The 27645-nt window shown below is 43.5% G+C and overlaps 1 protein-coding gene across 4 annotated transcripts in view; it reads right to left on the minus strand.

Moving 5' to 3' along the window:
• ARHGAP21 (Rho GTPase activating protein 21) overlaps positions 1-26734 on the minus strand; it is a 131623-nt gene extending 104889 nt beyond the window's left edge. For all 4 annotated transcript variants that reach the window (XM_060097727.1, XM_060097726.1, XM_060097725.1 and 1 more), the window contains exons 1-2: positions 26580-26734; positions 24773-25208 (exon numbers count right to left, since the gene is read on the minus strand). In XM_060097727.1, the coding sequence (XP_059953710.1) occupies positions 24773-24853 (81 nt within the window). In that variant the 5' untranslated portion in view covers positions 24854-25208; positions 26580-26734. The remainder of the gene's footprint in view (positions 1-24772; positions 25209-26579) is intronic.
• Positions 26735-27645: the final 911 nt, after the last annotated feature.

A 27645-nucleotide genomic window follows, 5' to 3' on the forward strand; every position in this document is an offset into this window, starting at 1 on the left:
CTCTCATGGAGTTTTTAGTATGAAATAAAATAACATCTGTAACGCACTTGAAACGGTATCTAACAGACACCTAATAAATAATTATTACTATTCTTAAGATGGGCTTCCTTCCTGTCTAAATTAGAATTCTACCTCATGTCTCACACTATCCCTAGATGATGTCATCCTCCAGACCCATGATTTTAATTATGAATTACTTCCAAACCTCTCTTCAGCTCCACCCTTTTTCCCAAGCTCCAAATCTGCATGTCTGAATTCTCGCTAAGCACACGCACCTAGAAACCTTAGACCACGTGTCCAAAATGGAATGGGTCTTCCCTTTCACAACCTGCCCCAGCTCTGTACCATCTCATTTGCATAATGGCAGCACCATTTTGTCCCCTTGGTCAGGCAAACAGAAACCAGAGTCCTCCAGCCTCCCTCTTCCTTACCTCTCACATCCGGTTACCAACGCCTGGCACTTCAACTAAGATCTGTAGTAACTCTGTCCCTTTTCCATTCCCACTGTCACTGCCTATATGGAGACCCCCATCAGCGTGCCCCTGGACTCTAGCTGGTCTCCCAAACCCTCTGCTTCACTGCTTCTGCGACCTCGCCCACGAGGGCCACCTAAAGGATCTCTGAGAAACACTGCGATGGCAAATACGTTCAAAAAGACCGCTCGGAGTCTAAGCACAAAGGTCAGATTCAAAGGCCTCAAAATCTAAAAAGTGAGCCTCCTGGAAAGCTTGTTTTTAATCAGTTCTTCTTAAAATTCTTTAGCTGGTTTGTCTGCCTCTCTCTTTCCTTAATTGGCAGTGGTCCCTAACGAAGAGGTCCCTTGGTCCTCTTCTCTCTCCTCATCCCTCTCAATGAGCTCATCTTATTCCCCAAACTATAAGTATAGTCGATGTTGGTTTAATTGACCTCTGCCTAACATACCTGCCAGACAAACCAGAATCCTCAGTTCCCGCTGTATGAATAAATGCTGGCTGGTCCCATGGCAAGCTCACCTCTTACGTTTGCGAAGATTTTCTCCAGCCACTTATTTCTCCTCCCGCCAAGTGAGACTCACGCTCAACACAGCTTATTTTTGCACAAATCTCTTTAAGTCAGTTTTATTTTTGGTGTTGTTATTATGTAGCTTATATGATATGGAAACTGATAAAATATGAGTAAAAATGAGAGCTGCTATTTCTATGAAAACTTGAACGCTTTGAAAAGACCCAGTAAAGGGTAGTGTTCACTTCTACATTTTTCTCTTCCTTGGTCTTGTACCCATCTCTCCAGTGAGATATCAGAACTTCTCCCTAGCTGGAGCCATGGGGCATATTCAGAAACTAAGGCTGTTCCCAGAACATTCTTCTCTTCTTCTTATGTAGCTAACTCCTACCTGACTTGGCGTGAACACTATCTCCCCAGGAAGGTTTTCCCTGATCCCTACACTCGGGGAGGCCTGCCTGCTGTGTATAATAGTCATAGCTCCCTGATCCTCTCCACTCACTGCACTCTATTATAACTGCTTGGTTCAACTGTTCCCACTTCCCACCATCCAGGTACATCCACGAATGCAGGGGGCAGATCGTGTCTGTAATTTTTTCACTGCTGTATCCCCAGTGCCTGGTACTTAGAAGGTGCTCACTAATATTTGTTGAATGAGTTAATAAATGTGGAAGCACAGTTCTAAGTATAATAGGAAGCTTTGGCACTAGAAGCAGCAAACTCGAATCACTTTAAGACAGACTAATGCTTACCTTGGGGTCTACGAGGGTCATTAACACCACTCGAGGGCAAAACACAAATTGCGTCTTTCCTCAAATGATCTCACTAAGCTCTTGGAGCGGATGGGATTCTAGCAAAATCCCTAAATACCTACACTGACACCGTATATTCTATCCCCATCCTGAGATTCTGAAAAATTCTAGAAGATGGGGAAAAGGGGGTATCAGGCACCTGATTTTCAGAAGTTCTCAGGGGATTCTGACACACCTTAATAGTTAAGAACCACTAAACAGGGCTTCCCTGGTGGTGCAGTGGTTGAGAGCCCGCCTGCCAATGCAGGGGACACAGGTTCGTGCCCCGGTCCAGGAAGATCCCACATGCCGCGGAGCGGCTGGGCCGTGAGCCATGGCCGCTGAGCCTGCGCGTCCGGAGCCTGTGCTCCGCAACGGGAGAGGCCGCAACAGTGAGAGGCCCGCGTACCGCAAAAAGAAAAAAAGAACCACTACACAAAAGTTCGGACCCACAAAAAGGACTTGGAGACTAAACACACAGCTGAGATCAAGCTTTTACAAATCATTCCTAAACACAGTGTGTAATTTAATAATAACAGTGCAGCAATACTAACTTCCCCATTTTGATTATTGTACTGTGGTTATTTAAGATGTTTACAGTAGGGAAATCTGGATGAAGGATATAAAGGAACTCTCTGTACTATTTTGCAACTTTTCTGTGGGTCTAACATTATTTCAAAATAAAATGTTAGTACGAAAAGGACCATGCACAGTGCAACCCAGTAGCAATGAACATCTCTAACTTGCAGACATGATCTTGGATATCATCTACCACTAAAGAAAAGCAGGGCTCTTTGGAGGAATGGCTGATTCCAGGTCTTGAGCAGGAAATACACATAAAAGATATGCTGGAGGGCCTCCCTGGTGGCGCAGTGGTTGAGAGTCCGCCTGCCGATGCAGGGGATACGGGTTCGTGCCCCGGTCTGGGAGGATCCCATATGCCGCGGAGCGGCTGGGCCCGTGAGCCATGGCTGCTGAGCCTGCGCGTCCGGAGCCTGTGCTCTGCAATGGGAGAGGCCACAACAGTGAGAGGCCCACGTACCGCAAAAAAAAAAAAAAAAAGATATGCTGGAAAATCACACTGGACAGTAAGAAAGCTACCAAAAACAATTAGGTTCATGTGTAAAGGACCCAGGAGAAAGCCTGAAGAGACTACCACTATTCAAAACTGGGAGAACTGGAGCTACAATAAGAAATGAAATGTCTACCAGTTAATACTAGATAGACACATACATACATACACATAGGTACACACATAATACACACAGAGGTCACCTTTGAAAGTTGATCAGGGTACTGATTCATTTCTATAAGTAAAGAGAAAGAATGAAAAAAAATCATAGTGTCATATTTTCCCAATACACACAGTTTATACTTCTAAAAAATTAGGTAATACATATCTATAATCTTATATTGACACTACTGAAATTCAAAGAGCTCTGAAAGTCAAAACGTTTTTGAAACTCATCAGTTGCGAAACCTGCCCTGCCCTGACCTGACACAATGTGCTTTCTACCTGCCCTGCCCTGACCTGACACAATGTTCTTTCTAAGTCTTTATGTGTTAGTATCAATATTCATACATTTTACAGCAGAAATTACTACTCTGATAGCTGCGGGCTATCCCACAATCTGCATCATCTTACATTTCTAAAACCTGAAAACTTCTGATTTCTGAAAAACCCAAGGATTTTGGATAGTGGATTATCTGCACAAACAGCACAGGAAATAAGGGTAACCAGACAGCAGGAGTCCAGAAGAAACAAACAACAAGGGAAGAAGATTACAGAGAGCAAGACCATCTCCCCCAGGACTGGGAACATCTTCTCCATCTATGATCACTACGGCCAGAGGAGCTTTCTTCTTCCCATTTTTTTTTCTTTTTTTGGACTCGTGAATTTGTTTTTATTTTTATTGGGCTATAGGGGATGGGTTGGGAAATATCTCTGTAAGTTATGCCCTACTAGGGAAATGTCCATTCTAATTTTCCTGGGATAGCTTTCGGAGCTTTTTCTTTCGTTGGAGCTACTGCTCTTGCTGGCAGCAGCCTCTTCAGGTCCACTCCTGAGAGGCTCCTCCTTGGAAGAGAATTTCCCTTTTTCTTGGGGACCCTCTTGTTTCCTGACTCTTCAGGGTCACTATCTGGTTCCAGAGGGAGCTTTCTAAGCAGGTAAAATGTGAGCCAGACTTTGAAGAAAGTATGGGATTTACATAAATGACAAGACACGGGAAAAGCATTTCAGGCAAAATGAACATGAACAAACATGAAAACACTTCAGACTGCATGTACATTTAGGGGACAATGGACCTGCCATTTGCTCTGAACAAATGTTTCATGTGGGACAGTAAGACATCACGTGGAGAAACACCTGTACCTTCAATCCTGTTACAGCCTCTCAACTTTAAATGAACTGCAGGCTCTCTTCAGAAAACTATATTTATATATGACCAGCTTACCACTCTAGAGAAAGGATAAGCAGAAACTTAAAACACCTCTAGAAAACATGCCTCTAAACCTTAGTCTTAAAAGACCATCCCTGAGGCTCAATAAATTCGGCACATGGCTTTAGCTCAGTAATTTAACACACTGAAGCAACAGAAGATGCCAGTCATCTGTGTACCATAAGTTGACACTTTAAAGATATCAAGTCATCAAGTTCCCTGGTTGCCAAGAGACAAAAAAGAGGGTTGACAAAATTTTCAAGCTGTCTATTAATCTGCCACTGAACTGTTTACCACTTAGCTAAATGAACACAAACTATTTCCATCTAGGTGAAACCAGTAAATCTAGATCAAAGTAGAGACTTTCTCCCTGAAATTTTTTTCTTCCTTCTACTAAAGCTGCTATGGTCATGTTAACACTCTATCCGTTAAATTTCCGTCTTCCCCTTCTGGCTGTGTAACCTTGGTTAAGTTAATTAAGCTCTCTGTACCTCAGTTTCCACATCTTTAAAATGAATATAATAATAGTACACACCTCATGGAGTTGTTTTGAGGATTAAACAAGGTAAATAATCAGTGTCACGGTACTTAGTAAGGGTTCAGTGTTCTCTCTGAAAACCCTAAAAAATTATCTAAAGTCTACTTTGCTTCACTGTATGTTTCTAGGAAACAGACATTACAGCCTAGCACTTACAAACGGTATATTAAGATTAAATAGGGACTTTCCTGGTGGCGCAGTGGTTAAGAATCCGCCTGCCAATGCAGGGGACACGGGTTCAAGCTCTAGTCCAGAAGATCCCACATGCCGCAGAGCAACTAAGCCTGAGAGCCACAACTACTGAGCCCGCATGCCACAACTACTGAAGCCTGTGCGCCTAGAGCCCATGCTCCGCAACAAGAGAAGCTACTGCAATGAGAAGCCCGCGCACCGCAACAAAGAGTAGCCCCCGCTCTCCGCGACTAGAGAAAGTCCACGCGCAGCAAAGAAGACCCAATGCAGCCAAAAATAAATTTAAAAAAAAGATTAAATAAATATTAAGGCTAGTAAATGTCAAGAGCATAAATACCTAAATTATAACAGGAATGAAAAATATTAAAAGGATGTGACACTCAAAACTGAAGACAAATAGATACATACTGTATGCCGGAAATCAAATGATTACTAACTTTTTATCCTAATTTACATATTTTAGGCAAAATAAAGTATAAACTATACAACCTCATCACCCTTTGCAAAGGTTTAATGACTCTCTTATATCCAGCTATTGGGAATCTACTCTGATGGCCTGTATTTTCAGTGTAAGACCAAAAATACCCAACTAGCCTCTTTCCCTACAAGGAGTCTGAGACCATCTTGGCAGCCAAATTGAAATATATGTAGTTAATCTAACAAAAACAAATTCTCTTTTCCTGACCTTGCCTGTTCGGATTATCTATGGGAAAGCAAAACCGGGACTTCCCTGGTGGCGTAGTGGTTGAGAATCTGCCTGCCAATGCAGGGGACATGGGTTCGAGCCCTGGGAAGATCCCATATAACAGGAGTAACTAAGCCCGTGCATCACAACTATTGAGCCTGCGCTCTAGAGCCCATGAGCCACAGCTACTGAAGCCCGTGCACCGCAACGAAGAGTAGCCCGCCGCAACTAGAGAAAGCCCTCACACAGCAGCGAAGACCCAACAACGAAGACCCAATGCAGCCATAAATAAATAAATAAATTTATTTTAAAAAAAGAAATGAAAAGCAAAACCACACCATAAGACCCCAGAAGTTTCACAGGTTATAAAATAGTAGAGGAAGGAAATTAGCAGAAGCAAAGATTAAATAAATGAAGGCAGCTACAAAACCAGAATACATTAAGATATTTAAAAAGGAGAAGAACTATCTGATTTAACTCTTTAAAAAGGAAAGCTTGGAATTCCCTGGTGGCGCAGTGGTTAAGAATCCACCTGCCAATGCAGGGGACACGGGTTCGAGCCCTGGTCCGGGAAGATCCCACATGCTGCGGAGCAACTAAGCCCGTGCGCCACAACTACTGAGCTTGTGCTCTAGAGCCCGCGAGTCACAACTATCGAGCCCATGTGCCACAACTACTGAAGCCCGGGCGCCTAGAGCCCGTGCTCTGCAACAAGAGAAGCCACCGCAATGAGATGCCTGCACACCGCAATGAAGAGTAGCCCCTGCTCGCCGCAACTAGAGAAAGCCCGTGCACAGCAACAAAGGCCCAATGCAGCCAAAAATAAATAATAAAATTTAAAAAATAAATTTAAAAAATTTTTAAATAAAAAGGAAAGTTCAAAAAAATACTATCACCAATATCACTGTTTCTCAGGGTCCTCAGGCCAATTTGCCTGTGAGAATTAACAGATTATACAGGTTGACTTTGTAAAAAATTACTCGCTTACAGCTAGCTAGATCTAGCTTTTATAAAAAATCAGATTCTTGTCACAAAATATACTAGAGGTCCCCTATGTAGAACTTTAATCTATCAAAAACAGTTTGAACCAGAAAGAAAAGAGGCAAAAATAAGTTCCGGACTCCAAGCTGTGTGTTTTTACTCATACTATATATACTCCTTACTCAGAGGCAATGGCAGAGAAAAGTCTTATATGGAAATTGATGTACAGACTATCAAATGTTTATTTTAATATGACTTATTCTTCCTTAATTTTTTGGTGGATTTCCTCCTTAATCATTCTCTCACACTTTGTTTTGCCATACTGTTCTCTCTTGCCTGTAACATTCTGCCACCACCTGCTTCAGAAATTTCTACATGTCCTTTAAGACTCCACTCAAGGGCCACCATCTTCCCTCTCCTCTTCCAGGCTGTTAGACCCTCCTGTCTCATGCTCACATGGCCACACGTGTATCCTTAGTTGTCGCACAGTACCCTAACTGCAGCTTCCTAATCTGTCTCTTCCTCCTTAACAGTGAGCTCCATAAGGGCAGAGGTTACTGTTTTTTTCTATCTCTGTTCCCCTAGGGGGAACTCCCTCGCAGTCCAGTGATTAGGACTCCGCGTTTCCACTGCGGAGGGCCTGGGTTCGATCCCTGGCCGGGGAACTAAAATCCCACAAGCCACACAGCAAGGCCAAAATAAATATTAAAAGTTCCCCTAGGAACTTCCTGGCATAGTCATAAACCTTCAATAACTTTTTGTTGAATAAATGAATGGATGCAAATGAGGCAGCAAAATAGAACAGAATGAACAGTTCAATGAATTCTAACCAATGTATACATCCATAAAATCACCATCACACAATCAAGGTACAGAACATTTCTATCACCCCAAGCCCCTTGATGCTTCTTTGCAATCGATCAAAGCCCTGCCCAGGCCCAGGCAACCACTGATGTGCTCTCTATCACTATAGGTTAGTTTACTCAGTTCTGGAATTTTAAAAAAGTAGAATCATACATTACGTACTCTGCCAAGTCTGGATTCTTCTCCTCAACGTTCTGAGATTCATTCATACTGTTGAGTACATCAATAATTCATTCTTTTTAAATGTGAGTAGTATTCCATTACATGGACATACCATAATTTGTTTTCTATTCATCTCTTAATGGGTATTTGGGTTGTTTCAAATTTGGGGATATTATGAATAGAGCTCTTATGAACATTCACATACAAGTCTTTTTGTGGACACTGTTTTCATGTCCTTTGGGTAAATACCTAGGAGTGGGTCACACGATAAACGTATGCTTAACTTTCTGAAAACCGCCAACATGTTTTCTTAAGTGGCTGTGTCATTTTACATCCCTATCAGGATTTTTGAGTAAGAGGTCATTTGCACCACATATTCAACAACCCTTGGTATTTTTTATCTTCTTAATTTTAGCCATTCCAATGGGATCATTGCAGTAGCTCACTGTACTGATAGTTTTAATTTGCATTTTTTCCCTGATGATTGGTGCTAGTGAATATCTTTTCATGTGCTTATATGTAATTCATATATCTTCTTTTTTTTTTTTTCTTTTTTTTTTTTTTTTTTTTTTTTGTGGTACGCGGGCCTCTCACTGTCGTGGCCTCTCCCGCCGCGGAGCACAGGCTCCGGATGCGCAGGCTCAGCGGCCATGGCTCACGGGCCCAGCCGCTCTGCGGCATGTGGGATCTTCCCGGACCGGGGCACTAACCCGTGTCCCCTGCATCGGCAGGCGGACTCTCAACCACTGTGCCACCAGGGAAGCCCCATATATCTTCTTTTATGGAGTTCACTTCTGCCCATATTTAAAGTTAGGTTGTCTTATTATTATTGAGTTTGAAGACTTCTTTATAATATATTCTGGAAGCAAGTCCTTGATCAGATACATATTTTGCAAATATTTTCTCCCCATCTGTGGTTTAACTTTTCATTTTCTTAATGGTATTTTACAAAGAGCAGAAGTTTTTAATTTGGATGAAGTCCGACTTATAATTCTTTTTCCTTCTCCGGTTAGTGATTTTTGTGTCCTGTCTCAGAAATATTTGTTTACCCCTCAAAGCCATGTATATTTTGCTCTTGGCTAGAAGTTTTATTGTCTTAGCATTTACATTTATATCAGTGATCTATTTGGGGTTAACTTTTCCGTGTGATGTAAAGATGGAAGTTCATTTTTGTTCCAGCACCACTTGAACTCACCCCACTGAATTCAAATGATCATATAGATACGGGTCTCCAAACTCCCCATTCTTTCACTGTTCTATATATCTATCATTACCCCATTCTACTCTGTCTTGATTTTTGTAGCTTTGAGTCAGTATTATAAAATACTACTGTAAGTCCTCCAAACTTGGTTCTTTTTCATTACTGTTTTGGCTACTCTTTGTCTTTTGCATTTCCATATAAATCTTAGAAGCAGCTTGTCTATTTCTAACAAAAAAAATTTTTTTAACTCTGCTAGAATAATTTTAAATGGGATTGAATTGGACTTACACAGCAATCTGTGGTGAAGTCCCATCTTAATAATATTGAGTCTTCCAATCCATAAATACAGCATATCTCTCAATTTATTCAGGTTGTCTTTAAAATATTAAAATCATAATGCTATTATTTTCTATTTCATTTCCCAACTGTTTGTTGTTAGTATACAGAAATGCACTGATTTTGTATATCAACCTTGTATTCTTGTCTGTAGTCTTCTAACCCACAACCTTGCAAAATTTACTTATTAGTTCTAGGATGTTTTCTTGGTAGATTCCTTATAATTTTCTGTGTGCACAATCATGTTGTCTGCAAAAAAAAAGAGTTTTATTTCTTCCTTCTCTTTTTCTTTTTTTTTAGGTAATTTATTTTATGTTTTTAAAATTTTATTTATTTTATTCATTTATTTTTGGCTGCACTGGGTTTTTGTTGCTGCACGCGAGTTTTCTCTAGTTGCGGCGGGCAGGGGCTACTCTTTGTTGTGGTGCGCGAGCTTCTCATTGAGGTGGCTTCTCTTGTTGTGGAGCACGGGCTCTAGGGACGCAGGCTTCAGTAGTTGTGGCACGTGGGCTCAGCAGTTGTGGCTCACGGGCTCTAGAGCGCAGGCTCAGTAGTTGTGGTGCACGGGCTTAGTTGCTCCACGGCATGTGGGATCTTCCCAGACCGGGGCTCGAACCCGTGTCCCCTGCATTGGCAGGCAGACTCTCAACCACTGCACCACCAGGGAAGCCCTTCCTTCTCTTTTTTCCTTCCTCCTTTTATTTATTTTCTTGACTTACCACACATGGTAGGGCCTCCAGTATGAGGCTGAATAGAGTGGTGAGAGCAGACATCCTTACCCTGTTCCTGCTCTTGGTAGTGAAGTGCTCAGTGTTTCCCCAAGCATGAGAGCTGTAGGCTTTTTCATAGGTCCCCTTGATCAAACTGGGTAAGTTTCCTTATATTCCCACTTTTCTGAGAGCCTTTATGATGAACATTATAAAGTTTATCAAATGCTTTTTCTGCATCTATTGAGATGATTATAAAAATTTTCTCCTTTATTCCATTAATATATTAAATGGTTAATATGTTGTTGATATGTTAAAATGATAAATTAATCTTTCATTCCTGGGATAACTCCAACTTAATCATGATGTATTATCTTTTTCATATATTTCTAGATTTGATTTGTTGATATTCTGTTAAGGATTTTTACATCTACAACCATGAGGGTTATTGGTCTGAATTCCTGTTCTTATACTGGTTTTGCCTGGTTGTTACTAGGCTTATGCTGGCATCATAAAAAGAAGATGGTAAGTGTTCCCTCCACCTCTATTTTCTGAGCTTGTATAGAACTGGTATGATTTCTTCCTTAAGCATGTGATAGAATATGTCAATGCAGCCATCTGGATCTGAAGTTTTCTTGGTGGGGAGGTTTTTAATTCTAAATTCAATTTCTTTAACACATATGGCAACAGTCAGATTTTTTTTTTTACATCTCTCCTTGTGGCAGTTTTGGTAATATGTATCTTTCAAGGTGTGATAGTGTGATTTATAATAAGAAATACATATTTGGGCTTCATCCCCATTTCTGGCACAGAGCCCCTAAAACCCCTGGAATTTCCGAAGTGAAGAGAGCAACCGTGGTGTCTTTTGTTATGATAATGAGGTGACATCAGGAACACACCTGAGGACAGGCTGATTGCCAGGAGAACCAACCAACCAAGTGATGGGAGGGTCAGAACACTGAATCTCATCCCGACCTCAGGGGAGGGGAGAGGGGCTGGAGGTTGATTCCACCTCCAATGGCCAATGATTTAATCAATCGTGCTGATGTAATGAAGCCTCCACAAAAACTCAAAAGGATGAGGTTCGAAAAGCTTCCAGGCTGGTGAACACATGGGGATTTGGGAAGAGTGGAGTACCTGGAGAGGGCGCGGAAGCTCCACACCTTTCCCCACACCCTGCTCTACGCACCCCTCCTATCCGGCTGTTCCTGTGTTATACTCTTTATTATAGAACCCGTGATCTAGTTAAGTAATGTTTCTCTGAGTTCTGTGAACCACTCTAGCAAATTAGTTGAACCCAAGGAAGGGGTTGTTGGAACCTCCAATCTACAGTCAGTAGGTTAGAAGCTCAGGTGACAACCTAAACTTGCAACTGGACTCTGAAGTTGCGGGTGGTAGGGGGCTGGGGGGGAGGGCAGTCTTGTGGAACTGAGCCCTTAACCTGTGGGATCTGACTCTATATTCGGGTAGACAGCATCAGAAGTAAGTTGAACTGTAGGACACCCAGCTGGTATCGGAGAATTGTCTGGTGAGGACAACCGCCCCTACCTAACATACACACACACAACTCTGAACTGGTATCAGAATCCTTACGCAGAATTTGCCCATTTCACCTAAGTTGTCACATTTACTGGCATAGAGTTGTTCAGATATTCCCTTTTTATCTTGTTAATGTCTGTAGGCTCTGAATGGTGCTCCCCTCTTTTACTCCTGATATGGGCATTTTATGTTTTCCCTCTTCGTTAATCCTACAGACTGATTTCTGATGTTCAAAATCCTTCTCATAGGCTAGCAAAAGATCCCTGTCTTGTCTGCTGTCAATTCAAAGCCAACTGGAAAAGACATACTTTTTTCCTGTCAAATATATGCTAAACACTTCACTGTAGTTTGTAGAAATCAAGCAGTATTCACTTTCTAAGCCATGCGTTTTGGGGTATCCTTATGCTTCCTGAATATATGTATATTTTAGGCTTTATACATCTGCCTTTTTCCTAGAGATCCCACTTGATCCAAAAACAATGTTTCAGTAACTTATTTGAAAGTGAGAGTTAGATAAAAAGATTATGGTGGTCAAATAAAAAGACAGCCAAGAATGGCAGCAGTGGGGCTTCCCTGGCGGCGCAGTGGTTGAGAGTCCGCCTGCCGATGCAGGGGACGCGGGTTCGTGCCCCGGTCCGGGAAGATCCCACGTGCCGCGGAGCGGCTGGGCCCGTGAGCCATGGCCGCTGAGCCTGCGCGTCCGGAGCCTGTGCTCCGCAGCGGGAGAGGCCACAGCACTGAGAGGCCCACGTACCGCAAAAACAAACAAACAAACAAACAAACAAAAAGAATGGCAGCAGTAGCCAAGGATTAAACAGGGAAAAGTGATTCTTCTTCCAAGGTCCTCTCCTCAACTGAGGAGAATTTGCATTCGCCCTTGGTCTAGAGCAGATGCAGTTCTAGTAGCCATAAACTGTGAAGTTCTGTCAATATCCTAAGGTAGGGATTGTAGAGCGGCTCATACAACCCCTACACCCCCAAGGAAGACGTCAGTGGTACTTAGTCTCTCCCACTAAGTCTACAGTGTAACTGTTCCTACTAAGATGATTTTTAATCAATTGCCCATTTTGCTAAGGCATCATCATGCTTTTAGGTAGCACAGACTAGTGAGAGTCAGAAATCAACACAGCTAAACAAACAAACAAATAACCCAATTTAAAAATGGGCAAAAGACGGGAACAGGCATTTCTACAAAGACTTAGGACGGCCAATAGGTCTACGAAAAGGTGCTCAACCTCACTAATCAACAGAAAAATGCAAACCAAAACCACAAAGAGATTGCCTCACGTCTTAGAATGGCTACTGTTAATACCAAAGATAACAAGCCGTTAGTGAGGATGTGGAGAAAGGAAACCCCCTGTACACACTGTGGGTGGGAATGTAAATTGGTACAGCCATTATACGAGGTTCCTCAAAAACTACCATATGATCCTCCTATCCCACTTTTGGGTGCTTATCCAAAGGAATTCAAATCAGGATCTTGAAGAGAACATTATTCAGCCTTAAAAAAAAGAAGAGGGCTTCCCTGGTGGCACAGTGGTTGAGACTCTGCCTGCCGATTCAGGGGACACGGGTTCGTGCCCCAGTCCGGGAAGATCCCACGTGCCGCGGAGCGGCTGGGCCCGTGAGCCATGGCCGCTGAGCCTGCGCGTCCGGAGCCTGTGCTCCGCAGCGGGAGAGGCCACAACAGTGAGAGGCCCGCGTACCGCAAAAAAAAAAAAAAAAAAAAAAAAACCAAGAAGAAAATCCTGCCATTTGCAACAACATGGATGGATCTTGAGGGCTTTATGCTAAGTGAAATAAGCCAGATACAGAAAGACAAATACTGTATGATCTCACTTATATGTGGAATTTAAAATAGTCAAACTCATAGAAGCAGAGAGTACATTGCCAGGGGTTGGGAAGTGGGGGAAATGGAGAGGTGATGGTCAAAGGGTACAAAGTTTCAGTTATGCAAGATAAATAAATTCTGGAAATTTACACTACAGCACAGTGCCTGTAGCTAACAATACTGTATAGTATACGCAAAATTTGCTAAGGGGGCAGATTATGTTAAGTAGGTTTTATATATGTTACAATAATAATAACAACAACAATAATAATAAAAAGAGTGGGAGGAAATTTGGGGAGGTAATGAATCTGTTTATGGCCTTGATGGTGGAGATAGTTTCATGGGTGTATACTTACCCACAAATTCACTGAGTTGTATATGTTAAATATATACAGCTTTTTACATGTCCATCGTACCTCAATAAAGAAATTTAAAAAAAAAGAATGGGGCTTCCCTGGTGGCGCAGTGGTTAAGAATCTGCCTGCCAATGCAGGGGACATGGGTTCGTGCCCTGGTCTGGGAAGATGCCACATGCCACGGAGCAACTAAGCTCATGAGCCACAACTACTGAACCTGCGCGTTTGGAGCTTGTGCTCCACAATAGAAGAGGCCGCGACAGTCAGAGGCCCGCGCACCGTGATGAAGAGTGGCCCCTGCTCACCACAACTAGAGAAAGCCCTCGCACAGCAACAAAGACCCAACACAGACAAAAATTAATTAATTAATTAATTAATTAAAAGAAAAAAAGAAATGAAGGCATCTAAAATATTCAAACTCTGAAGTATCTTTGCATCTAAGAACTATTACAACAGCAGTGCCTTTCAAGACACTACTCCTGGACCTCTGTTTTAACAACTTTATATCTAAGTCAATTAAAGAAGCTAGGATTTTCTATTCACTCTCAGCTGCACTGTCTCTACTTAGAAAAAGAAAACACAACAGAAATCTGTTCACTGCTGTTATTCCTTCTAGATTCACACCCACTTTTTAAGGTCTCTTGGCAAACAGAGCTTAAGGCATGGGGTCCAAACTAAACATCACTTTCTAGAAGAAAATGTCACTTCCCCATACTTGCAATTGCCCTCAAGGACACCAGTTTTCTCAAAAGCTTCTCTTAATCCCTAGAATTCAAATCATTCCCTTCTGAGATACCTATCAACCTTGGTGGTGCTTTCTGCATCTGTTCACTGGTCTCACTCAGCCTCTTTGTCAGTGACTTTGCTCCTTCTGCAACATCACTTTAAGAAACCCTGCTTCTTTTGCAGAATTGGCAGTTGGACACTGTAATTAGTTTACACTGTCCTTGCAGCACAGTATCCAATGTATCTCACAATCAGTGAGATTAAAAGACAAGATGGACTCAGTGAACAGATAGAGTAGCTGTTGCTGTTATATGAAGAAGGATGTGTAAAGAGAAATTATTTTGTTAATGATTAGTTTATTATTATTTACGTTAGAATGATTTTTGAAACCCTTCATAATGTATACTTAGGTAAAGATAGAATATATCTTTTTCTTTCACTGTAACTTTTCCTATTCTTGATAAAAGAGTTGGTATGAACAAATGATTACAAGATGCAAAAGAAATCATCCTAACAGTTATTTGCTTAAAGAAAATATGCCCTTCTAGAAATGACATGAAACAAATTACTTTTATGATAAATCTAAAGAGTAACAATAGTTTTGATATAACCAAAGTCAGAGTTCTATCACTTAAAAATATTTAACTTTTGATTAAAGTAAAACATACATACAAAAAAGTGTAACACCTATTACTGTAGAATTTTAAAGCGCTCTTTCGACATAACATTTACTTTATTTGAAAAGAATATTATTTTGTTATATTAATGACATGTAGAGGGACTTCCCTGGTGGCGCAGTGGTTAAGAACCTGCCTGCCAATGCAGGGGACACGGGTTCGAGCCCTGGTCCGGGAAGATCCCACATGCCACGGAGCAACTAAGCCCGTGTACCACAACTACTGAAGCCCGCATGCCACAACTACTGAAGCCGCACACCTCGAGCCTGTGCTCCACAAGAGAAGCCACCGCAATGAGAAGCCTGTGCACCACAACAAAGAGCAGCCCCAGCTCACCGCAACTAGAGAAAGCCTGAGCACAACAACGAAGACCCAATGCAGCCAAAAATTAATTAATTAATTAATTTTAAAAAAAGAAATACATTTAATTAAAATTGGAAGAAAATAATTATAATTTTAAGCTTGAAAATTTCACTGATTTACAGTCATTTAAATTTTTCCCCCATATTTTTGCTTTTTCTTTACATTGATTTCAATTTGGTCAGAATAATTCTGAAACCAGGCTGCCATAAGAACCTAGACCTTGAATATCATTTTATTCTGTTGTTCTCAAATTCAGAAGATCACCAGGGGACTTTTTTAAAAGCTAAGGTTTTAGGGTCTCATCCCCAACGATTCTGATTGGTTAACTTAATGGTGGGGACACGAATCTGTAGTTTGAAAGACAGTCCAAGTGATTCTTAATGATCGTCCAGATTTGCCTGATTTAAATTCCTACCAGGGCTTCCCTGGTCGCACAGTGGTTAAGAAGCCGCCTGCCAATGCAGGGGACACGGGTTCGAGCCCTGGTCTGGGAAGATCCCACATGCCACGGAGCAACTAAGCCCGTGCACCACAACTACTGAGCCTGCGCTCTAGAGCCCACGAGCCACAACTACTGAGCCCACGTGCCTAGAGCCTGTGCTCTGCAACAAGAGAGGCCACCGCAATGAGAAGCCCGCGCACTGCAACGAAGAGTAGCCCCCGCTCGCCGCAACTAGAGAAAGCCTACGTGCAGCAACGAAGACCCAACGCAGCCAAAAATAAATTAATTAATTTAAAAAAATAAATTAAATTAAATTAAATAATAAATTCCTACTAAAGCAGGAATGCTCTCTGGAGTCCCCTAACTGAAGGTCATCCCGCCTGTGCAAAGAACACATTCTATTCCAATTAACTTCTAATTTAACAAAAAATTTTCTTCTGAATTCTGGAAATTGGCCCATCTGTCTATCTGCTGATCCTAGTTCTGCCTTTTACAGCCACACAAAATAAATCTAATCTCTCTTCCATATTACAATCCCTGAAGATATCTTTGCATAGTGCTTTTTAAGAGTTTCTTTTCCTCCGTTTATAAAATTGACATATATGTGTCTGGGTATATATGTGTATATATATATACATATATATGTGTGTATATATATATATATACATATATATGTGTGTGTGTATATATACACATACATATATATATCTCCCTTATGAGCAGAGAAGGGTGCTGCTCCCTTATGAGCAGGGAAGGGTGTCTGTAATATAGTATTAAATGAAAAATAAGTAAACCAAAATGTTTTTAGTTTCCTAAAAGCGTTATAATAAAGATCTGATTTAAACTGGGCACCCAGAGGACTTCCTCCCCCTCACATTCACTAGGTATATAATGTTTCCAGAAGCCAATATGTAGAACCCAAAGGAGAGAGTAGGTCTCACTGATCTAGCTGACACAAATTCTCTTAAATACAGAATCTGTGTTTATTAGGAAAATACTGGGGATTAAAGATATCTAGATATCTTAAGGTTAAGAAAAAAAAAATGCCTGTTAATCCCCAAAATCACAGTAGCTAAGACATATCCAGAAGAAATGTAATCATAAATCCAGCTTTCTAGCTTCTGATATTTAAGGATATTCTCCATTCTAAGGAGGGAGAAAAATCAAAAGGTTCTCAAGAAAATAAATCCTGTCAAGATCTATTAAAGATGAATGCAGTGAACCAGAGTCCAATTCGAGAGGCTATGTCTTCATTAGGTTATAAGAAGGAAAAAGAACTTGTGGGATTATAAACAGACTACTGCTCATAACTATGCCAGGTGTCTATTCAGAACAGAGATAAGCAACAAGGGGAAAAGGCAATAAGTAACCAAGTCTGAATCAAGAACACACCCAGTATTCAACAGAAGGAAGGTTCAAGAGGAGCTGGTCTAAGGAAAAATAAATAAATTCTTTAACTCGCCATTTGTTGATAATAACAGTCTTTCTGGTCTGCCTAAAAACTTTCCCTAAAATAGATGAATATTTCAGAAATATCAAATTTGGGTTTTAAATCTATTCTCTTATTCACAAATCTACATGGTAGAATTTTTTCCGTATTAATAAATAACTAGAAAATAGAGGACTTATAAAAAAACAATTTCCATCACACTAAGTTTCTTAAACCTATAGTACAGTATATCCATTTGTCTTCAGATTATCTTCGAGCTACAAAAGGCCATCTTCCAGATTTTGTTGTGAAATAAACTATCTGCACAATACTCAGTTTTTTAAAAAAATACGACAAATTAAACTAAAAAACTATTTTGGTAGAAGCAATCCAAAACTGAGCTTTTGAGTGAAGACATCTTCCTACTTCAAACCAACAGAATATATCGACGGCTCGTAATATTTTTAACATACTTAATTCCTTATGGTCAATTAAAATTAAATAAATACTAGGACAATCTAAGTCCAATAACCTTTCATTTTACTAATCTAATCACATCAACCAGAAAGAAAAACAAGTGCCTACCATATGGTCTTTCTGTAATAGAAAATAGCTGCATTCGATAACAGCATCTGTGCATCTACATCCAGCACTGCCCATACTTAAATCATCATGTTGTTAAATATAATAAGATGACGGGTCCCGTCACAAAGCAAAGAACAAAAGAAACGGAGTTCACGTTTGTACCAGATTATGTGATCTGGTAATCACTAAAGAAATGAGGAAGGGATTAGAGATTCTGTAAGCAAGGCACAAGGACTTCATAAAATGTTTCACTTGGAAGAGATGAATGCTACAAAACACTAACAATGTGTGGAGAACTCTTCCTAGACCTGGGTACTCATTCTGTTGATGGCTCTTATCTTGAGATGGGTTCCACTCAATACCCCCAAATCCAGGGTTCTGCTGCTGCTGCTCTTCTTCATTCCAACAGGCTGTACTTTTAACCCTAATTTGCAGTGTAAAGCTTTTGACATACCATGGTATTCTGCCACTTAGATTCAAGTATATGAAGGAACACACGTTTCAAGTTAAATAACAGTGTTACGTTATACTGTACTATCGCTAGCCTGCAATGAGCCCTCCAATGAAGAAAACATGTTTTTTTAAAAATGTTTAAGTATTGTTTTGAGTAACGTGTATCCTTTTCAAAAAGTGCCTAAGTATTATTTTAAGCAGCGTAGGTAGGTTCGCTAGAAACCTGATTTTCACCAGACAGGTAACATATTACCTATTTTTTAAACCTGTAAATGCTGTCTTTTTATTGTAACTTTGGAATTAAACAAAAAAAGAGAAAATACAAAAGTAATATAATTCTGGTATTCTCCCCATCCAGAATTAACAACTGTTAACATTTTGCCATAGTCAATGTTGTGATCATTTTTTAACTTACAGTGAAATATTCATGACATTAAAAAAATTAAAAACGTAAGGAAGATTCCTATACTGGCCAATTGTTTTAAGAAAGAAAACATCAGACGTACAGTTGGCCCACTGTATCTAAAGGTACTGCACCTGTGCATCCAACCAACGAAGGATCAAAAATATTTGGAAAAAAGTTTTCCAGAAAGTTCCAAAAAGCAAAACTTGAATTTGCTGCACACTAGCATACCACTTACATTGTATTAGGTGTTATAAGTAATCAAGAGATGATTTAAAGTATAAGGGAGGATGTGTAAGGGTATATGCAAATACTACCCCATTTTATATAAGGGACTTGAGCATCTGAGGATTCTGGCATCCATTGGGTGGGAGTTCCTGGAACCAATGCCCTGTGGATCCTGAGGGATGACCCTATTACCTTCCCATAGTTTTGCCACCAGTTTGATTCCCCTCCCCTAGTCTGTTCATTACCATTATCTCACCTTAGCACAAAGTATTTCATACATTTGTACTACACACTGCCTTGGTTACTGTTACTTGGTTACCAGCTTCCCAAAAGGTAAGAAGGATGCAAAGAAAAATGTGAACAGCCATCCCAATGGAAATGGAGGTCTAAAGAAGAACCTACAATTCACACTACACATCGTTATATAATCTAAACTACCTAGATGCAAACTCAAGAACATTTTGGAAATTTTCCTTAGGTCTTCCTTCCTTCATTCATTCATTCGAAAAAAATATCTGAGGGCCTACCATGTGCTAGACTCCCTTCCAGACACAAGAAATACCAGGTGAACAAAACAAACTGTACTCTTAACACTTACGTACATCATCTGTCCAAATCAATAAGCAAAATCAAATGGAGGAGCACGTCAGATGGAGAGTAAGTGACAGGGAAAAAATGAAGTGAGGAAGGAGGGCAGGTTGTGTCCTGGGGAGCAGGGGAGGGAAGATCCTCCCAGAAGGTGACTTCTAAGAAAATCTGGAGGAGACAAGAAGCGGGCCCTGCAGACACCTGGGGGACAGTGTCCCAAGGAGATGGTACGCAGCGGGAAGGCTCTGGGGCATGCTGTGTCCGCAGGAGGGGGGAGCGCCCGGGAGGCTGTCCAGGGGTCTGCAGGCACTCTGAGAACTTTGGCCTTTCATCCTGAAGGAGAGGAGAAGCCAGTAGAGGAGCCGAAGCAAAAGCAGTGCCAGGACCTGACTTCTAAAAGGTCCACCGGGATGACTGTAGGGACAGACTGCAGGCTGGCAAGGGCTAAGCTGAGAGGCCGGTGGCCAGATTTGCAGGTGATGCACGAGAGAGAGAAAAAGAGGGATCAAAGATCACTCCCAAGACGCGAGTGGAGGTTCTGAGCGGGCAGGTCAGCTAGATGTGGGCATCTGAATTCAAGGGAGAGGTCAGAGTGGAGAGAGACACACACACACAAATACATGTGTACATGTGCATATATATGAATGATCCGTTTATACCTGATATTTAAAACCATGAAACTGAGTCTGGAGAGAAGAAAAGACGGTCAAATGGAGCCCTGAGGTACAGGAAGACTTCGTAGGTCAAGAGGCTGAGGAAACTTCCAAGGCTGAGAAGGAGGGGACAGTGCGGCAGGAGGACCATCAAGACGGTACAGTGTGCTGGGATCTAAATGAACGGTTAACAGAAAACCAAAGCCTTTCCGCTATGTTTACTGGCTATTTTGACATATATTTATTGAGCACCTACTATGCGCCACTCACTGTAGAGACAAACATGGTCCCCGTTTTCATGGGACTTGCAATCCAGGGGAATACAGATAAATAAACTAGTAAGTGCTCTTCCTGATAAAGTACAGGGAGGGTGTCTGAGGGTAAGGCAGCAGGGCCAGTGAATCCAGTCTTGGAAGGTCAGGGAACGCTTTCCTGAGTGATGTGGAAGAAAAGACCAGAATGATAGTAAAAACCAGCCAGGGAGGGGTGGAAGTGCAGGAGGGGAGAATGGAAGGAAGGCTGGGAGAAAACAGGGTTTATAAGGACCTGAAGTAAGGAGAGAGACATTGTGATGCCCTCGGGTTGGGGGGGGGGGGTTGGTAGCGACAGTACAGGAAGTACAGAGAGAGGTCACAGATGCGATAGGAGAAGGGCGGGCCAGAAGTCCTCTCAGACTTCTCTCAGGAGTTTGAGCCTTATTCCAAAGGCAATGGGAAGCCAGAAAACTGTTTTAGGCCAGGGAATGCAATGATCAGCTTTCTATTTCAGGAGGAGCGCTCTGGTTACGGCAGATCGGAGAGCTGGAAGGGGGCAAGGCTGGGAGCCTGGGACGCTAGTTAGGAAGCCTGGTCCGTGATTCATCGCTGAGATGCAGCTAATCTGAACTCAGGGAGTGGCAGTGGGGTTCAGAATGTAGGCCTTTGACAGGAGGAAGAAGGAGAGAGAGGGGTCAAGGATTGTAGCCTGGTTTTTGACTTGGACAGATAGGTACCTAGCAGTGCTACTCACTAAAAGAAGGAAGTGTCAGGGGGAGGGCAGGTTGGTGGTCAGGGTAGAGAATCTGCTGAGTTTGAAGAGCCTGTAGATTATCCCAAAAAAAAAAAAACCTGTATGGTAAATAGGCGACTGGCTATCTAGGTCTAGAGAGCGGCTATAAAATCTGAGATACAGTTGTAAATTAGGAATCATGGGCACGTAGATTAAAGCCCTGGGAGGGTGTAAAATGAAACCTAGGGAGTGAGAAAAGAGTAGAGGAATGGAAAGGCCTGGCTCCTTAAAAACCAAAAAGAAAGGCAGCAGAGGAATAAGACGCCTAAAGAGAGAGAGAGAGAGAGAGAGAGACAGATGGAGGGAGAGAGAGCCTGAGAAGGAACAAGGAAGTCTGGGATAAAAGCAAAGTGTACAGTATTCCAGAAAGAAGAGCAAAAGTATGAATTTTTACGTGAATGAATTCACGCACAGAAAATGTCTCATTTTATTATTTACACTGTTCCAAAATCAACTAACAAATATTTTTCATCAGCTTATAATACGTTTTAGTCACAGGATCATTTTAGCCTCGGTGAAGAAGCAAAACATAAAATGAACTAAGTTAATTAGCATGAGTAAATAGGTTTGTTCTAATAGTAGACAGTGAACGTGCTAAACACGTGTACAATCCTGTGGACTAGAGAGTAAGAATGAAATAAATGTTAGAAGTGGGAAAAATAATGTGGCCTAGAAAGCTTTGAAGAAAGAGAGAGAGAAAGAGCGAGCAAGTAGAACCATAAAGAAGAAACACTATATGATGTGAAAAGGGGTGAAAATACCACAGAGGACTCAGAGTCTATACAAAGTGATTTTGTGAGCAAAGTTATGCAAGGCTAGGTGTCACAGATCAGCCTGTACACATGCATGCATAACACACACACACACACCCCAAAAAAACACTTATCTGGCTCAGTGAGTGAAACCAATTTTGAAAAATATATATTTAGATGTGAAAAATATATCATTTTGTGTGAACACAACTATGCTATCCTTACTGTATAATGTCAAGATATATTTTACTAAAGTGTCACAATTCTTTATTTGAAGAGGATTGTTTGTTATTTGTTAGTTTTTGACCCTTCCAATATAGTCTTGGGAGGTGGTGCCTACATTTATTCATATAGCAACACAATTAGATTCTAACACTTAATATAAACAAGAAATTTCTGATTGTTTTCAACAAAACAATAGACCTTATTCACAGCAGGTGGAATTAGCCAATTAGATAAGGCATAAAACAGGGACTCCTTTAATTCACTACATTGATTTCTTCTGTGCTACAAAGTTAGTTTTGGCTAATACCATTAATATTAAGATATGTACTATCGTTTCTTGGGTAGGTAAAAGCACACACAAATTTATTATTCAAATACAGATTTAGGAACATAGCAATCGGTTTTTTGTTTGTTAGTTTTTTAGCTATTGGTTTTTAAAATTTTAAAAAGAATGTCAGTGTTACTCTAGAATATAATTCTTCTAATAAAATTAAGCACAAAAATTGAGTGCAGTATTCAAAGACTTAAATATCTGTCAACCCAAAATTGATACCCGAAGTATTCCAGTGGCAACTCCTTTTATCACTAATAAATATTCACAAGATTTAATGTGCATCAGAAGCATCAATACGAGACAACTAAACAGAGCCAGTAAATACAAGTTCCCCTCACTCTTCACCCTGAGATTTTTAAATGTTTTCTGACAGCATATAGCCCCTTTATTTCTATTTCCACATAGAATCTAAGCAAACTATCTGCCTATTTTTTAAAAAGCCAAGCAACACCACAGGTTATTACCAAACCCAACTACTGTATATAGTCTCTAAATGAGCAAAATACAGACAATACAGTGTTTTCTTGGCTCCCAAACTAGAAATACTACAGCTATGCCAGCAGTAAGGTCCAAATGAAAGCAAATTTCACAGCCCTTAAAAAAAATACATAATTGTCATTGTTAATTAAAGCCAAGTTTGCAACTGGAAACACTGCCTTCTAGCCAAGGACAAGATGTGTCTATTATAAATTCTTGGTTTCCGGGATATCCCTTAAATGACCCCCCCAAAAAAAAGTCAAATAACATTAGTTCTTGCAAATACAATGCAAATAGCATGTTAATTAAGGTATTCACAAGTCAATGACAAATAAGGCTTTAAGACCACAGTACCTATCATTATGGAACTACAATACACATTAAGCAATCACTAAGTTGTAGGTAGGCCTTCCAAAAGGAGTTATTATGGTTCACCATGATCAGAGAATTGTGGTGTTATACTTAATCACGTTTTTACCTGCAAGCAGGTGTTCATAGGTGTCAAAAAGTAAAACACTGTTTCTAACTGTAAACCTATAGTTCTAATAAACTGTACAGTAATGGCACACTGTACCTACCTCACTGATTTCTGCATCAACTTTCTAATGCAGTATGAAGTAAGCTGCATGAAGCAAGTTCCTCTGCCTGCTTTATGAACAAAAACTTAACTTCTGACTCATTTTCATTAAGATGCCAAAAATCACACACTGAGAACTAGACCCTGTTTCAATGACCATTAAGTTAAAATGTAACACAAGCACAAAATAAACAATGAGAGAGACGGCTCATTGGGGAATGTTACTGTTATCTAAAGTAATCTTCAACCTTTCCTTACAAATATAGGCAGCTCAAAAGCAAAATTTAAGGAAAAGAGTATTCAGCATGTTTAGCAAGTAAATTACAGAAACCATCCATAACAAAGTAAACACAAAGGAGCCATTATAGAATTAAACTCCAAATATAAGGAGGAAAAAAGACAGAAGAGGCGACAGGGCATAGGGGTGCCACAGATCAATGGAGTTTCTATTTCTCTCCTGCTCGCTCAAACAATTTCAGAAAGACTGGCGGAAAATCTTCTGGGCCCTTCCAAAGACGCTGGTCTGAATGCAGAGTCACCCACCTGACAGTTCAGGCTGACACTCACCAGACTTTTGAGCAGTGAAAGGAAGGGAATAAAGAAAAGAAAAGGAAAGGCAAGACATTTTTAAGGGAGTTGGAATTACAGCTCCATTAAGCAGTCTTCCAAGGCTGTGCCTAAACTAAACTGTCCACGGGAAAAGACTTGTTTCTCTACCCAAAGCAGACATCCACAGCAACAGCACCAGTGTCGGAGAGAGATGGTGGTCCAGGAGCAGCAAGCATTCCAGACAGATGCCCTCTCTCCACCTCCAGAGCAAACCTTGGATACACACACGAAAGGTACAAAGCACCCCCTAACCAGCCCAGCTCCAAAAATACCGGAGAATGGGAACTGTAGGAAAACAGAAGCTTGCAGTATTGCCAGCCACCTAAAAAGGGAGAATTCCGTGCCCTGAGATGACCAAGATGGGGACATTTCAAAGTAAGTAAGGAAAACGTCCTTGCAGAAGAATCACTGGAAGTTCCTCGAAACAAAAATGGGCAAGGCTTCATCTCCCTACCGGTCAAGCTGGGGCACTCCCACCATTCAGTCCAAAGCCCCAAAAACCTCTTCTTAGGCCCGGTGGCAACTGACCCCCCACTGGCAGGACACCTCACAGACACAGGTCACTGCGGGCTACACGGGGACGCTGCCGCTGCGCTTACCTCACAGGCGGGGGACCCGCAGGCCTTGAGCTTGTTGTCACCATCTCCCTCCGGCAGACCAGTCCGACGTGTGGCCATCATTTCATTTCAAATTACAAAGAAGGGACCAACCCATGGGAGTCCACATTGGGGGGGAAATGCCACCAGACACCCAAAGGGTCAGAATTCCACACGAGGCTCCTAGAAGGTGCAGTGCCGGTGAGACAATTAAAGCGCCAGGGAATGAAGGTTTTGATGAAGCGCCTTCGAAATGCCCTGATGATTATTTCTTCGGACTTCAACTGATTTCACCGTCTTCGTCCATTTCTCCAGACATAAAAAACAAAGAAGAGAGGTCTCCTCGGCGGCTAGAAAGCGGTCCCCTTCTTCCTAGCGCTCCTCCCAAGTCCAAGAGCAAGGCGAGCGCGTCGTGAAGGCTCTCCCAAGTAGATCTTTCCTAGAAGAGGGAAAAGTTAAAGAGCATGAACTTTCTCCATACACTGACCTTAGGCTTGTTCACATGCCTACCCCAAGCTCGCCTTTCCAACACATGGAAAGATAATTCGGTCCATGCTGATGAAGTATGAAAGATGAAAGAATCTTCCCATACAAAAAGAGAAAGAAAAAAGGGGAAAAATCCTATAAATCTGGGGCGGGGGGGGGGGGGAAGCGAAACATCAGAACTGCACGGTGGTTGCCTCAAACATGCCCGGCCGTTGTGCAGCCGTCAAGAAAAACCTTTCCCTTTTCAAGTGCATTTTAATTCATGTATTTTCTGGGCAGAGGAGAGGGAGTCTATGTTCTTCTCCATCACCCGGATAAGCAGACTTAAGGGAAGTTTGCTCCCCGCGGGACTAAAATGGGATAATCTTTTTTCAAAAGCCCTCCTTGCTCCCCGCCATCTCCCCAGCTCCCCAAAATAAAAACAAAAAGCCCTGCTCGGACGCGATCGGCGGCTCGGCCGGCGTCTCCAGGCGGCCTGGGGCACCCGGGGCGCCCGCCCTCCGCCCCGGCCCGCCGGTGTCCCCGAGGAGGCGGCTGTTTTCCTTGGCCCGCGGCGGGGCTGGGCGGCGACGGCGCGGGGTCGGGCGGGGAGGTGCGCGCGGCGGCAGGAGGGACTCCCTCTCCGGGGCATTATTCCGGAGTTACAGAAATGAAGCCGCAGCCCCGGCCACTTTTATTTAGTTGCCGCGCCCCAAACTACGCCTCGACACGGTCCTCCCCGTTCCCCGTGGCCACCTAGGGGGGAAAAAAATAGGAAAAAGAAAACCACCACCCACCGACCACTATTTCCTCCGCCCCTTCCAGAGGCGGGTCGGGGATCTCGATCTCCCGGGAAGGGCGGCCCAAATATGTACTTTCCAAAACGAACGGGGACACCCGGGGGAAAGGCCCAAAGCGAGGGGGCTCACCCTGCGCGCCCCGCCTGGCCCGGCTTCCGAGGCGCGGCGGCGAGCGGCGGCGGGGACGCGGGCCGGGCGCCGGGCCCAGCCGGTACGCGCTAGGCCGCAGGCTCGGTTAATATTCATGAGCGGACGGGAGCCGCCCCTCCTCCACGGCCGGCCGGCGGGACCCCGGCGCCCGCCGCCGGCCTTTGTGCCCTTCCCTCCTCCCGCCGGCCTTCCCTCGCTCCGCACACGCGGGCGCGGCCCCTCCGCCCCCGCCGGGCGCCCGCCGCCGCTCCCTCCGGCCCCGCGCCAGCGCCGGGGCGGGCTGGCCCGGGGTGGCGGGAAGGGAGGGAGCCAGCGGCGAGCCCGGCTCTCCCTCTCCACCCGCCCGCCGGCCCTGCGCCCCGTCGGCCGAGGCGGAAAATAAAGCAGACACGCACCGGAGAAAGCGCGGCGAGTAGATCCGCACCGAGCCGACGGGCCCCCGGACGGCGCGCCCCTCACGCCCGGCGCGCACCGGACCGAGCGGGAGGACGAGCCGGCGCTGTCCTCCGCCGCCGCCGCGCTCCGAGGCCGCCGCCGCCCCCGGCCGGCCGCTCCCAGGCACCGCCGCGACCTGCCCCGGCCGGCCCCGGGCTCTCGGCCGCCGCGGGAGGGCGTGGGGCGGGGCGGCGGCCGCCGGACTCTCCCCTCGCCTCGCCGGGCCGGGCCGGGGCCGCGCTCGGGCGCCCGCGACCGCCAAGTGACAGAAGTGCCTCGTTCCGCTGCCGCGCCGAGCTGTTTCCCGGGGGCGGATTTCTCGCTTCTTCCTCCCTGGATCCACCTCCTCCCACTCCACCTCCTTCCCCTCCCCTCCCCAGGGGAGGCTCTGGGGCTGAATGTTTTCTGTCTTGAATAATATGGTCCCGGGAACCGACGCTGGAGAAGGGGGATTAGCCTGGGGCGGGGACGGGGGGGGTGCTCGCCAACCCCCCCAATGTGTGTCGGGACCTACAAGCCCTCACCAACCCCCCCCAACACCTCCCCAAAAACCAGACACACAAAACCCTCCCCGCCTTCTCCAGTCTCCCGAGCGCAGAGCGGGAGCGGCCAGGAACCCGGGCTTCCACTGGGGAAGGGACTAGGTACTCAGCGTCAGGGCCGGGGAGGGGGTCGATCATACGGCTAGACTCGCAGAATTGGGTCCCAGACTGCGGGGGACACGCCCGGGTGAGTTTTTGACCCTTTTTGCAGCGGGAGGGGTGCGATGTGGGACTTCAAGGTAAGGGAGTGTCCTCTCACGCCCGACAGTAAGACAGCTTCTCATTTGGGGTGGGTGGGTGGGTGGGGGGTTGGGGAGAGGTCGCAGCCAAGCGCTGTTCATTCAATTCTTTGCCCTTTTTACATCTTCAGGGCAGCTGAACAATTCGGCGGGCTAGCGGAACTGAAGAAAAGTGGCGGCGCTTCTCTACACAGCAGGTCGCAGCAGCGCGGGGTCCTGGGCACAACCGCTGCCCCTCCCCGCCC

This window comes from Mesoplodon densirostris, chromosome 4 (assembly GCF_025265405.1).
Source record: "Mesoplodon densirostris isolate mMesDen1 chromosome 4, mMesDen1 primary haplotype, whole genome shotgun sequence".
NCBI classification, from domain to species: Eukaryota; Metazoa; Chordata; class Mammalia; order Artiodactyla; family Ziphiidae; genus Mesoplodon; species Mesoplodon densirostris.